At 48.0% G+C, this 13,429-nt stretch overlaps 1 protein-coding gene across 2 annotated transcripts in view; it reads right to left on the bottom strand.

Moving 5' to 3' along the window:
- The window catches only part of VWA2 (von Willebrand factor A domain containing 2), a 48,288-nt gene that overhangs the window by 34,015 nt on the left and 844 nt on the right, over positions 1–13,429 (bottom strand). For both annotated transcript variants that reach the window (XM_009010314.5, XM_009010312.5), the window contains exons 2-4: positions 4,565–4,626; positions 1,415–1,489; positions 77–210 (exon numbers count right to left, since the gene is read on the bottom strand). In XM_009010314.5, coding sequence (XP_009008562.3) covers positions 77–210; positions 1,415–1,489; positions 4,565–4,616 — 261 coding nt within the window. In that variant the 5' untranslated portion in view covers positions 4,617–4,626. The remainder of the gene's footprint in view (positions 1–76; positions 211–1,414; positions 1,490–4,564; positions 4,627–13,429) is intronic.

Here is a 13,429-nt window from a genome sequence, read left to right as displayed (position 1 = left end):
CAGTAGATACCTCCTTTGCTTGAGACCGGGTTTCAGAAGATGCCCTAACACGAACACCAAGGAGACTTGCACTCACCCTCTCGGGGCTGATGTCCAGAGCGTCACAGACTGTGATGGCGAAGTGTTTGGACCTTTCAAAGCTCCCTTTCCCGATGCTGTGAGACCCATCTAGCAGAAACAGGATGTCCACTGCAGCTGAGCACCACATCACTAGGGAGAGTGGGACAGACAGGTGACAACCAGCAGCAAGTGAGTCTCACTCCTGAAGCAGAGTGAAGGCAGAAACAACCTTGTGGTGGGTCGGGCTGCTGCCCCTCTTAGCATGAAAGGGGAGAACTAACCTGCAGAACGCAGCCCTCCTCTGAAACAGGAGGCACAGGCACCATGGATGTGATACTCACAAATGGACCCTTACATGAAAGCCCTTGTATTATAATAATGGAAGAACCTAGTTTAACAACACCAATTAAACTCTATGAGGGGGTCTATAGGGCCAGTGAGCGGCACTGAAAAGGCTTGGTCCCAGGCCTCAGGGGGCCACAATCTAGTGTGGACACAGGCACCCTGATATATGAGGCCATGTTACCCAAGAGTTCAGCAGCAGTACTAGCAGCCATGTTCAGGGATACTGATTAGAGAGGAAGGAACATGGCGGGAGATGGGCATGGCACGTAGCCACCCGGTTACCTGATGAGCAGATAACAGAAATCCTTGCGGTATAGGCCAAGTAATTCAATAATAAGAATTTACTGAGGCTGGGCATGGTGGCTCACACCCAGAATCTCAGCACTTTGGGAAGGAAGGAGGGTAGATTGGTTGAGTTCAGGAGTTCTAGATCGGCCTGGGTAACATGGCGAAACCCTGTCTCTACTAAAAATACAAAAATCTATAGTGGTGCATGCCTATGGCCCCAGCTACTTGGGAGGCTGAGGATGAGACAGGAAGATGGCTTGAGCCCAGGAGGTTTAAGGCTACAGTGAGCTGAGATTGTGCCATTGCACTCCAGCCTGGGTGACAAGAGGTAGACCTGTCTTTAAAAAACGAAACAAACAAACAAACAAAAAGACTTACTGAGCTGTTTTTGTTTTTGAGATGGAGTTTCCCTCTTGTTGCCCAGGCTGGAGTCCAATGGCACAATCTTGGCTCACTGCAACCTCTGCCTCCTGAGTTCAAGAGATTCTCCTGCCTCAGCCTCCCAAGTAGCTGGGATTACAGGCACCCTGTTTTGTTTTTAAACCAAGGACAGTAACTTGGTCAGGCCCCTGTTTGGGGAATCTGACTCTGGAATCAGGCCACAGCATGAAAGGAAGATGGGAGAGGGGCAGAAACTCTCTGGGGGAACACGGTTCTCCTCCAGTCCATCACGCAGAGGCCTGAGTGGGCATCTGGAGGGTGAGGAAGAACCTGGGCTTACTTTTGCTGGCAGCTGAAATCTTCCCGATGGTTTCTCTGCTTACGTGGACTTCCTGGAGAGATAGAGATGGGGGCACTAGGAGAAAACACCAGAAGCAACCGTTAAAATGCTGAGAGGGGAGGAGGCTCAATCTCCATTAAGTGACCAGACTGAACAGGTAACAGGAGAGAAACCTAGAATGTGAGCGAGTGATGATTCTTGCTTCTCAAAAATTACCAGACAGATAACACAAAGAAACCCCCTAGGTCCCCCACTTCTGTAAGTTATCTTTGTATTTAAATGCAGGAAGTTCAAAGACAAAGAGTAAAAATAACACACAGTGGGACTCTGAAAATTTTTGTCCCTGGTCAGCTGTAGTAACTGGAGTCCCTGGGAGGGCAGCTCCTTGCACTACCTCTAGGCACATCCTTGGAAGCTCCCTCACTATCCCGACCTGCCAGGCCCTGCAGGAAAGACAGCTCACTGCCTTAACAATTAACCTTCATGGCCAGGCCTCGTGGATGGACTCCAGAGACTTCATTCATTTAGTTTCTACTAAAAATACAAAAATTAGGCATGGTGGCATATGCCTATAGTCCCACCTACTCGGGAGGCTGAGACAGGAGAATCACTTGAATCCAGGAGGTAGAGGTTGCAGTGAGCTGAGATTGCACCATTGCACTCCAGTGAACTGTGCCTCTCTGCACCCTGTGCTCAGCTGTCATGGCAGGTGCCAGGCTTCAGGTGAGCCCACCTTGAGCCTGGGTGACATCCCTAGTGCTCCCTGTGAAATGTCCTCAGGACTGCAGAGGCTCCCTCCGGACAGGCAGCTGCTTCATGTGTGACTGCTACTGCTTTTTCCACTCAAGTCAGCAGCCCCCTCTAAAGACCAGCTGCCTGGACTCTGGAACTTCCCCGCCTCCTTTATTTTTTTGAGATGAAGTTTTGCTCTGTCACCCAGGCTGGAGAGCAGACGGGGTTTCATTCACCATGTTGGCCAGTATGATCTCGATCTCTTGACCTCATGATCTGCCCACCTCAGCCTCCCAAAGTGATGGGATTACTGGCCTGAGCCACCATACCCAGCCAGGGACAGAACTTTAATCTGCAGGATGGGTGATGCTATTGAGCAGGCAGCATTGAGACTCACTAATCAAATTATTTCATTTTACAGACGTGACAGCCAAGTCTTAGAGGGAATTTCCATACATTCTTATCTTTCCAGAAAAAGCTGAGAGGTAAGGCCAACCCAGGAGTAGAGAGAACTGGGTGTTAGTCCCAGCTCTGCTACATGGCTGTGCGACCTTGGGCAAGTCACAAGGCCTCTCTGGAAATCCCCTACCTCATCTGTACAACCCAAGGATGACCAGATCAAGTGCATGTGACCATGATCAGGAGGCTGGACAGGGCCACAGAAGGCAAAGGTCCATGATCAGCTGGAACAGAACCTGCACTATGCCTGGAACTCCAGAGTCTTCATTCAGGCCCTGACCCCAAACACGTCTCACCACTCCCCAACCCCTTGGCCATGAAGCTACTGTGTTACACTTTCCATCCACCCCACCTGGCTTACAGACAGAGGGAAACAGGTGGGCTGGCAGCCAGGCTAGAGCCACAGGCACTCAACTTCCACTAGCCTCTCTGATCCCCGCTAGGTTCCAGGAAACAGGCAGGTGTTATCAGTAGCCAGTTCAGCAGAAAACAAATACCTACTCACAGAAACACAGACCAGGGAGGAACAGCAAGAAAAAATCCCAGAGGCCACTGTGTCACCCTCAACTTTGCAGAGGAGGATCCCAAGCCTCACAAGTCCACCTGTTCTTCCTTGTAAGACAGCAATCTGCAGACACATCAATTCCTTCCTACCTTCTCACATTTCAGAGAGGCTAGAACTTGAAAGGGAGAAAGTGGGAAGTAAAAAGAAAGTTGATTTGCTCCATTATTCATTCATTAATCTACTTCCAGAGCATAAACCACATCCAGTGCAGGCCCTGAGATAATACAATGGTGAGTAAAGAATGTTAAAGAATGTACAGTCTCTTTCTTTGAGGAGCTTACATCTTTTGGAAAAGATGTCATTTTTTAAAATGCACACAAAACTCCATTCCGTGTTAACTGCTACAGAGCAGGGGCTACAGGGGGCTTGAAGAGGGGTACGTGACCTGATCCAGGAGGTTCTGGGGAATTGTGCTGGGGCCAAAGGATGGGGAGGAGTTTGCTGGGGTGGCTTGCTGGGGCAAGGGGGTGATCCAAGCAAAGGAGCACCATGATTCAGAACCTCTTTGGTGGGCAGCAAGGATGCAGGGCAGGACTGGAAGGAGAGTGGGGTCGTGGTGCAAAGGGCACAGGGAGGGGCCCCCAGAGCGGACTCATGATGGCCACATAATAAGATGAGACAAAACCTCTTGAGAGCCACAGAAAGTCACTAAAAACTCTTAGTTGGGGGTGAAGAGGGGTCCAGATGTGATCCAATTTGCATTTTGAAATGACCACTATAAAGACATGAAATCAACCTAAATGCCCATCAATGACAGACTGGATAAAGAATATGTGGTACATATACACTGTGGAATACCATGTGGCCATAAAAAGGAATAAGATCACATGTCCTTTGCAGGGACATAGGTGGAGCTAGAAGCCATTCTCCTTAGCACACTGATGAAGGAACAGAAAACCAAACACTGCATGTTCTCACTTGTAAGTGGGAGCTGAACAGTGAGAACACAGGGAGGGGAACACCACACACTGGGGCCTGTTGAGGAATGGGGTGGGGGAGGGAGAGCACCAGGATAAATAGCTAATCCATGCTGGGCTCAATACCTAAGTGATGGGTTGATAGGTGCAGCAAACTACCGTGGCACACATTTACCTATGTAACAAACCTGCACATCCTGCACGTGTACCCTGGAACTTCAAAATAAACATAAAAAAAGAAATGGCCACTGCCTGGAGGATGGTTTGGAGGATGACCAGGGACCCAGGGAGACCAGGCAGGAGGCTACTGAAGTGGTCCAAGCACAGGATGACATGGCTTAGACTAGGGAGATGGCCACAGAGGGGAGAGATGCAGGTGGATTCAAGAGACCTTTAGAATTGAAAATCAACAGGATTTGAAACAAGCAATCCTACCCCCACCCGAATACTCCCCCACCACCAATAAAAACATCTTACCTCTGAAAAACAGGAAAATACAGATGATTTCCAGCAACAGGAAAGGGGGCATGTTGATGCAACTACAGGCCAGGAAAAGAAAGAATCAGCAATTAGATCTGTGAACGCCCCAAGTCACACCACCAAGCAAGATGCCAACTCAGCCTTTTCCAGGTCACAGAGGCCCTCACCACAGCAGCTACAGTGGTCTGGAAATGACCCCAGTTCCCAAAGCCATGTGAGACTTTACTACAATTACTTTCGTTTTAATGAGTCTAACATCTAATGTTAGTTTTAACGAATCTGACATCTAATGTTAGATTTAACCAATCTAACATCTTCCCGAGGACACCTCTCTCACCCACCCCCAAATGCACCCCAGCCCTCCACAACAGGCCCCAGGAAGGTTTGCTCTCCTGCTCTCCCCAGAGTTAAGAGGCCCCAGTCTTGGCTCTGCCTGAGCAATTTGCATTTTGAAATGGCCACTGTAAAGACATGGAATCAACCTAAATGCCCATCAATGACAGACTGACTAACTATGTGGTACATATACACCGTGGAATACTATGTGGCCATGTGACCCTGGGCTAAGTCACTCCTCTCTCAGGGTCTCCATTTCTTCATGAGGAGTTAGAATTCAACAGGATGAAGATCTGATTTTCAATGTCCTCATGTTCTGAAACCTTCTAATGAGGTTAACAAACCTTTCCCTAGCTAATGAGACAACATCTGAAGAAAGGCTGTACTAACTACTAATAATCTAAATTATCTACTAATCATCTAAATTCTTCATCAATCATAATCTGGCTGAAGAAATCTTCTTTTTTTTTGAGATGAAGTGACACTTTGTAGCCCAAGCTGGAGTGCAGTGATGCGATCTCCGCTAACTGCAACCTCTGCCTCCTGGGCTCAAGCGATTCTTGTGCCTCAGCCTCCTGAGTAGCTGGGACTATAGGCACATACCACCATGCCTGGCTAAGGAAAATTATCTTTTAAGAAGTTTTTTTTTTTTTTTAAACGTAGGCCAGAGAGCCTACATAAGTCCAGGGGCCCTAGTCCTCATCCTGGTGCCCTGTGACCTTGAGAGAGGCTGTGGTTCTTCCCTTACAAAGTGAAGAAAATGGCCCCAATATGGCTAAACTGTCTTATGGTTTTTAAAGGTCCCATTGGATCCCCTCCATCATGGACCTATGTTTAGACCTCAAGATACATCCAGCTCTGTGGATTTTTTTTTAGACATACTTATTTACTTCCGTGGATTTCTATTTTAAGACATACTTATTTATTTGCATAAAGTTTACACACATGCCATGACTCCAATGTTTAAAAAAAAAAACCCCCTTAACAGCCTCTGAGACACATAGTCTCTTCTGTACCTCAAGCAAGTCCCTAAATGGAGGTAGAGCACATGTTCCTACTTTACACACTTTCATATGGGAGGTAAGTGGTTAAGGAGGACTACAACCCAACCAGGCCCACCAGGATGCTGGACAGACACAGAGCATTCCTATGGGAATGCCACCAGAGGAAAAAATACAAGTCTGTACAAAAATCCTTATTTTCATACTTAAGAAGAATCAAATACTCATTCCAACAGCTTTACTAGGCTTGGCCAACCCAGTAAGTTACACACGCACTCAAGTACCTGGAAGGTTATTGCACAGCTCCTTAACCAATTGAGTCGGGGCAAAGTGGTCACTTTCCCCACAGCCAGACTCTGGATTTGTCTCCTGTGAGGATACCATGCCTGGCACTGGCGGGGGGGCAGCTGCAGTGAAACCTTGCCTCCAGATTACAAACCAGTATAAGTAGCACAATTCTCGTGGCTATGTTCACTTCAGTGTCACGTTTGGTGATGTGGAGCTTTCTGATTAGAGAGGCTGAGGCACTGCCAGGCGCACAGTAGAACAAATGTTTCCTGTAGTGCTCTAGACTGAGGGTGGCAGTCAATGGTAAAATAAATGTCAGTAGCTCGTTTCTGACAGGTTACACAGCCCTGGCTCAAGGATTCCTCCCCATGCACAATTCCTAAGACTGTAGGCTAGGTGATTCTTTGTTTTGGCAATTGGATGGTTTTGATGAATTTGCTGTGATCCAGGGGTGTTCAAATACTTCTCTGAACACTGGCTCTTATTGCCCAGGCTGGAGTGCAATGGTGTGGACTCAGCTCACTGCAACCTCCACCTCCTGGGTTCAAGTGATTCTCCTGTCTCAGCCTTTCCAGTAGCTAAGATTACAGGCATGCACCACCACACCTGGCTAATTTTTGTATTTTTAGTAGGGAGGAGGTTTCACCATGTTGGTCAGGCTGGTCTCAAACTCCTGATCTCAAGTGATCCACCTTACTCAGCCTCCCAAAGTGCTGGGATTACAGGCATGAGCCACCGTGCCAGGCCTAACCCATTATCTTCTTTTGTAGGTCTCCTGGTATGTGTTTGCCTCAAAAGGAGGCTTCCTGACTAAAAATTCATAGCGAAGAACTCCAAAGCTCCAGGGATCCACCTTCTCCTCATGCATCCGACCTTCAATCATCTCGCAGGGCAGGTAGTCCAGGGTGCCACATAGAGTGGTCCTCCTGGAGGATGGAGCATATAGTGACCACCCAATATTCTCAGACTGTATGGTTATATTCATGATGCCACCAGATTCTACCTAATTCTAGAATATGCACCACTTGGAAGAGTCTATAGAGATCCTTGGATTTCAAAGAAATCCTGAAACAAACTATTATAAAACAAATGTCCCTGCCAGCTGAGAGTCTGTGCAGGGTCTTCCTGCTTCAAATGCCTAAGAGGCTCAAGCCTTCCCCTGATCTAAGTGAAAATCAGACACCCAACATGGCAAGAGCCAGGAAGTCAGGAGCTCTCCAGACACGATCAAAGGGAGAAAGGTGGTGGGGAGGATATTGACCAGCAGCACCCACTTCCTGCTAGCTTCCAGCCCTGTGCATGCCAGCAAGAAAGGACTCATGATTTCCCTTTCCCCTAAGAACATGTTTTTTTTCCCCCTTTTACTTCACACCACAGAGGCAGAACAAGCCCCCACTTGCCGCCTGGGAGTCAGGCAGGGGCAAGGCAGCAAGGATGGGGTGAAGAGCTTCTCAATGCTGTCTCTAGTTCCTGTGTTCAGGACGATTTTCTGGAGTTACAGCTTCTGACCCTCAGAATGACCCAGAGATTGAGGCTCAGGCCTGGTAATTGTTTATACAATAGAGATCTTAGCAGCCACCTCCCCAGGCTGCTATGTAAGGATCATGCGGAAGGAAGTACAGAAGGTTCCTGCCACATGGGAAGGCACCCAGTAAACACAGGCCCCTTCCCTCCATGCTGTGAGACCAACATAAACAGCTTCATCTTGCTCCACTATGTGCCTCTGCTTGCCCAGCTGAATGGTTTTCCAGAGTTGCCCAAGTTTCCGCTCATTAAAACAGATTTTATGTTGGCAATCTGCAGATGTACCCAGCACGTCAAATGCCTTCTCCTAGCTGTTTGGATCAATCAGATGGTGTTGGCTCTGTAACCTCCGCAGCACCTCCCTCTCCTGTGCCCATCAACACAATCCCTGTTGTCACACAGCCCACGCCGAAACTGCCCAGTGAGATGTTTGTCTTCACTTCCAGGTGGCAAATGCCTGAGACTACAGACTGTATCTTAGTCTCTGCTGGAGCTCCAGAGACCTGCCTGTGCCTGGTGTACTGTAGAGGAAGTCCTCGCTTGGTGGACAAACGAAGCACCAGAATGCATCCTATAGGAGGGCTAGAGGGATCCCTCCAGGGGCATCACTGCACTCCCTGTGTTCACTGCATTCTTTTTTTTGCCAAGATGAATGAAACAAATGCTACTGCGATGCTGGTGAAGTATTGTTTGCACTCTGTTCCCACCCAATCATCTCAAATATGTGGCTCATTCCCTTCTCATATCCAAATTTTCCTACAATACTAATTTGACCTCCAAGATACAGCCCTACACCTAGAAAGCTTTTTTTTAAAGTATGAATTACACAGTAAAAATCAACAGCTTTTGCCATGCTCACATAGTGAGCATGTCTTGTGTGCCTGCCGCCAGCTTCCACCTTTCGTGTCTTCTCTCCTGGTCCTCGAAGCCAGCCAGGGAGGGTGTATTATCCCCATTTTGCAGGTGAGAAAGCCGAGACATGAAGTATTTTGCCTGAGATTACATGGCTAATCAGTGGATCAGATTCCATTCTGACCTCCCAGCGTCACCTTCCCAGTTCTGGGGAAAGCAGCCTCAGAATGTTCAACAAGGGAGAGGTGGTGGGGCAGCGGGTAAGAGGCGACACTCTGGCAGAAGTCCAGGCTCCAGAAAACAGGCCATGAACTAGGGGCAGTAACAGAAGCACAGAAGCATAATTTTAAATCTGCCACCCTGAATCCCACCTGTTGGCAATTCCACACACCCACCCCGACTCCAGCTAATACCTGCCAGCAACTCCCAGGCTCCATCCAGCACAAGGTAAGATTTACCAGGGCCCTCTGCCTTCCTACAAAGTAGCTGGGAGTGATCTGCAAGCCTGGGGCTGGAACAGACCACTCGTTCCCAGGTACACCTCGCCAAGCCTTTTCCATTACAGCACCTCGCTCATCACGTTGTGCCCTTCTGTTCCATTACTCATGCTATTCCCACTGTGTTCCTCCTGGCTTCTGTGTTCTCATCCACAGATTTAGATGCTCCCCATGCATATCCCTGCTCTCCTCATCAGAGTGTGGCCTTCGGATCCTGCTTCCACGCAGCACCAGCTGCACTTGGGACAGCAGGCATGTGGAGGCTGCTGCAGCATGCCACAAAACTTCTCACTGTGCATTACCCAGAAATTACATTTCCCATGACACAGGAACAAATAAAAGCCAAAACAAGGCTACTTTAAAAAAAAAAAAAAAGGGCCAGATTGGGGATAGCTGAAGGCAATTTTGCAGGATAATGTCTGCCTTCTCTAGGAACGGAAATGAAATGAGTGGAGGGAAAAGGAGGAAACCATTTCTGCTTCCTCACAAAATCCAACTCCAACCCCAAATAGACTGGCTCTCGGCAGCCTTCTCCAAGTCAGCAGGATGGAAATCAGAGTGCTTTACAAGAACACTACATGCCTGAATGAGAAGACTGAAATCAGAGGTAAAAATCTCCGGCGGGGAAGTCCTTGCCATAACAATCATTTTCCTGTCCCTTTGGCTAAATATCTGGCTCAGGCCCAGAGAGTCAACGGATGTGGATGACATGTTTCTAGTCTGACATGGCAGGGAAAACATTTTAAAAGCTGCTTGGGGAAAGTCACGCTCCCCCAAAATAATTAGTAAATTTTCAAAACTCAGCAGCCTGACAACCAAAAGTGAGCACCAAGGAATGAACAACATGCTATCTGTGAATTCCCTGGAGGGTCAGGCAGAAAAGCTGGGAAGATAGGCACAGATCACAAGCCCTCCCACCCTCTCTGCATCTGCAGAGACAGTTTTAGCCAGAAGAGTTCATGTTTGTTTTGATGGGCTATTATTTTAAAATGGTTTAAATTGTACAAAATCCGAATTCACTGTATGGGACACTGGGATTAGCTCTGAGGTATGGGAGAACACAGGACCCAAAGTCCAGAATGAGGATTCCAACCCAGCTCTGCTCCTAGCACCTGGGTGACTGCAAGCAACAACCTCCCCTGCCTAATGGGGAGAATCTCAGTTTCATAAACTCCCCCAGCCTTGTAAAGATCCAGTGAGATAGGGTAGGACAGTCTCTGCTAAGTAGTAAAACACTTTCTAAATGAATGGTGTTAAAAGTTTATCATTACATTTAATATATTCATTTAAAAACACTCATAACCTATAGGATAGACATTATCACAACCATTTTTAGAGATGAGGAAATGGTCTTGGAGAAGATAAGACCCAAAGTCACAGAGCAAGAAAACCTCAAGCTTAGAGTCCAGCCCAGGACTTCTCAGCTATGACCAGAGGCACCATTATGCAGAGGCAAGCGGTATGCAGAGGCATGCGGTACAGAGGCACGCGGTACACAGAGGCAGGCGGTACATAGAGGCATGTGGTACGCAGAGGCATGGGTACACGGAGGCTCCGTTGTATGCAGACACACCGTGGTACGCACAGGCACGTGGTACAGAGGCATGGGTATGCAGCGGCATGTGGTACACAGAGGCACATGGTACACAGAGGCACGTGGTACAGAGGCATGGGTAAGCAGAGGCATGTGGTACAGAGAGACAGGTACACAGCGGCACCGTGGCATGCAGAGGCACTGTGGTACACAGAGGCACATGGTACAGAGGCATGCAGTACAGAGGCATGGGTATGCAGAGGCATGTGGTGCACAGAGGCACGCGGTACAGAGGCATGGGTACGCAGAGGCTCATGGTACACAGAGGCACACAGTAGAGGCATGGGTAAGCAGAGGCACGTGGTACAGAGACTCAGGTACACAGAGGCACTGTGGCATGCAGAGGCACTGTGGTACACAGAGGCATGCAGTACGAGGCATGGGGACACAGAGGCACTGTAACACAGAGGCACAGGTACACAGGTGCACTGGTATGCAAAGGCACCATGTGTGGTACACAGGCACTGAAAAGATCAACCATCTGATGGCAGGACACCTGAGCATAAGCCTCCTGGGTAAATTCCTTCACTTCAGTCTCTCAGTTTCCTTCTAAAACGGAGGTGACAAACATCCATCCTATTTCCCTGGAAAGGCTGTCACCAGGATCCCATGAAACCACAATGCAAAGGCTCCCAGGACAAGGCCAGAGTTTCCTAATTTGACAGCAGGGAAATCTAGTTCAAGAGACGAGACTTGTGATCACAAAAGGAAATGGAGGACTGAGGGCAGTAATCACATTCCAGGAAAGTCAGCAGGTCATGTTGTGAAAGAGGAGAAGTAGGCAGTCCAGCTGTTTAGGAGATGAAAGGGCACAGAAAGGAAGGGACTTCAAATGTATTCAGCTGTCCCAGTGTCCTGCTTTGGGGTTATACAGAAATATTTTGCAGGGAATACATGTACAGTCACCAAGAGACTTCCAATAGCCTCCTTGATTACGTAGGGAGTGAAGGGGGAGGGAGATTTGTTTTATTTTAAAATACCTTATGGGATAAAATTTAAAATGATTCTATTGCAGCCCTCCCAGTTTAACGAGGTTTTCACTTACTGATACATGAACTGCAGAAGTTTGAGGACCACTGTTCTAAAACAACCTCGTAGGGTTGCTGACCCTCCCATTGCTATAATTATATGAAATTTCATTTATCCAATAAAATTATTAAGCATCTGCCCTGTGGCCAGTACCTTTCCAGGTGCCAGGGATGCAAGGACAATGCTTTATAAGATGCACAGATGGCAGGAAATTTATTTTAAAAAGACATTTTCACCAGGAGCTTATCTCCGATGCCATCACAGCCACATAGCGATTGTGCTGTTTCTGATGCTCACTAAAAAGCCAGGAGGGGAAACGTCAATGTATAGTACTGAGCAAAAGACACCAATCTGAAAAGCTATGTACTGCATGATTCCAGTCATAGCCATTCTGGAAAAGGTAAAGCTATTGAGACAGAGGATCACTGATTACCATGGGCTGTAGGTAGGGTGGGATGAATAGGTGGAACACAGAGGATTTTTAGGGAAGTGAAACTATGCTGTTTGATTATGGTGGAATTACATCATTTTACATTTGTCCAAAGCCACAGAATGTACAACAGGAGCAAACCCCAGTGCAAACTATGAACTTTGGGTCATGATGTGCCAATGTCGGTTCATCAATTGGAACAAATGTACCACTGAACTGGGGTATGCTGATAATGAGGGAAGCTGTACATGGGTTGGGACGGGAGGTGTATGGGAAATCTGTACCTTCTGCTCAGTTTTGCTTTGAACCTAACACCCTAAAAGTAGGTCTTGGTTTCCTGATCTGTAAAAACATGGGCTTCTGACTATGATTCATTCCAGGGGCCTGTGCCCGTTGAAGGGAGGGGAAATAGTAGCTGTAATCTCTGGATGGTAGACCAAAAACCAGACTTAATGAAAATACACTGACGGTTTTCAGCCAGATAGAGGTGATGAAGAAAGCAAACTTCTGCAACCTGGGATTTGCCTGGGGACCTAGGCTGAGAAATTCTTATACTACTAGATGGCAGCTCTGGGCTGGATTTCTACAAAAACGTAAGGCCCAGGGAGCTCTGTACTGCCATCAGTCACAAGAGAGGCTGGCTTCAGGCTGCTGAAAGCCAGTAGCATTTACAAATTCATGCCTGTGGCTTCGGCCAACTCTAGTGATACCTCTGTGACCTCTTCACTTTTCTGACTCTTTTCAGTAAGTCGACATTTCTTAATACAGTGTCACCTTGAGAGCAAAAGAGACCTTGAATGAATCTATAAACCACTTAGAGGTTGTGGTGTTTATTTTACCTGAAGCAGCTTATAATTTGAAAATCGTACAGGTTCTAATTATTCCCATCTCCAAAACATCAAACACATCCTATGGTGTCACCATGGCAAGACCCCGCTCAGCTGGAGCCCTGGATTCCACTGTCACAGGCAGCAAGGTGCCCTCCTCCCCTCTCTTCTGTCTAGTGGCCCCAGCAAGTTTCCAAGGTGCAATTCTGAGACCCTCCCATTCACCGTCCCAGCAGGTGGCCAAGGGCCCAAGGTAGGAGGGAGGGAGAGGTCAGCTTAGCTAGGGAAAGGTTAGCCTTATGAGAAGGGAAGACATGCAGGAAGCAGGGCTGAGCCTGGTGGGGAAGTCACTGGGACGACAAACTCCTGGGGTTCCCATTGCCCAGGCGCGAGTGTCTCAGGGCAGCCGGCCCCTCTCCGGTTCTGTAGCAGACACATCGCTGGGGCACCCGTTCTGCCTGGGAAAACTGCCCGAGACCCCTTA

The sequence above is a fragment of the Callithrix jacchus genome, chromosome 12 (assembly GCF_049354715.1).
Source record: "Callithrix jacchus isolate 240 chromosome 12, calJac240_pri, whole genome shotgun sequence".
NCBI classification, from domain to species: Eukaryota; Metazoa; Chordata; class Mammalia; order Primates; family Cebidae; genus Callithrix; species Callithrix jacchus.
This window is presented reverse-complemented; position numbering and strand designations above follow the sequence as displayed.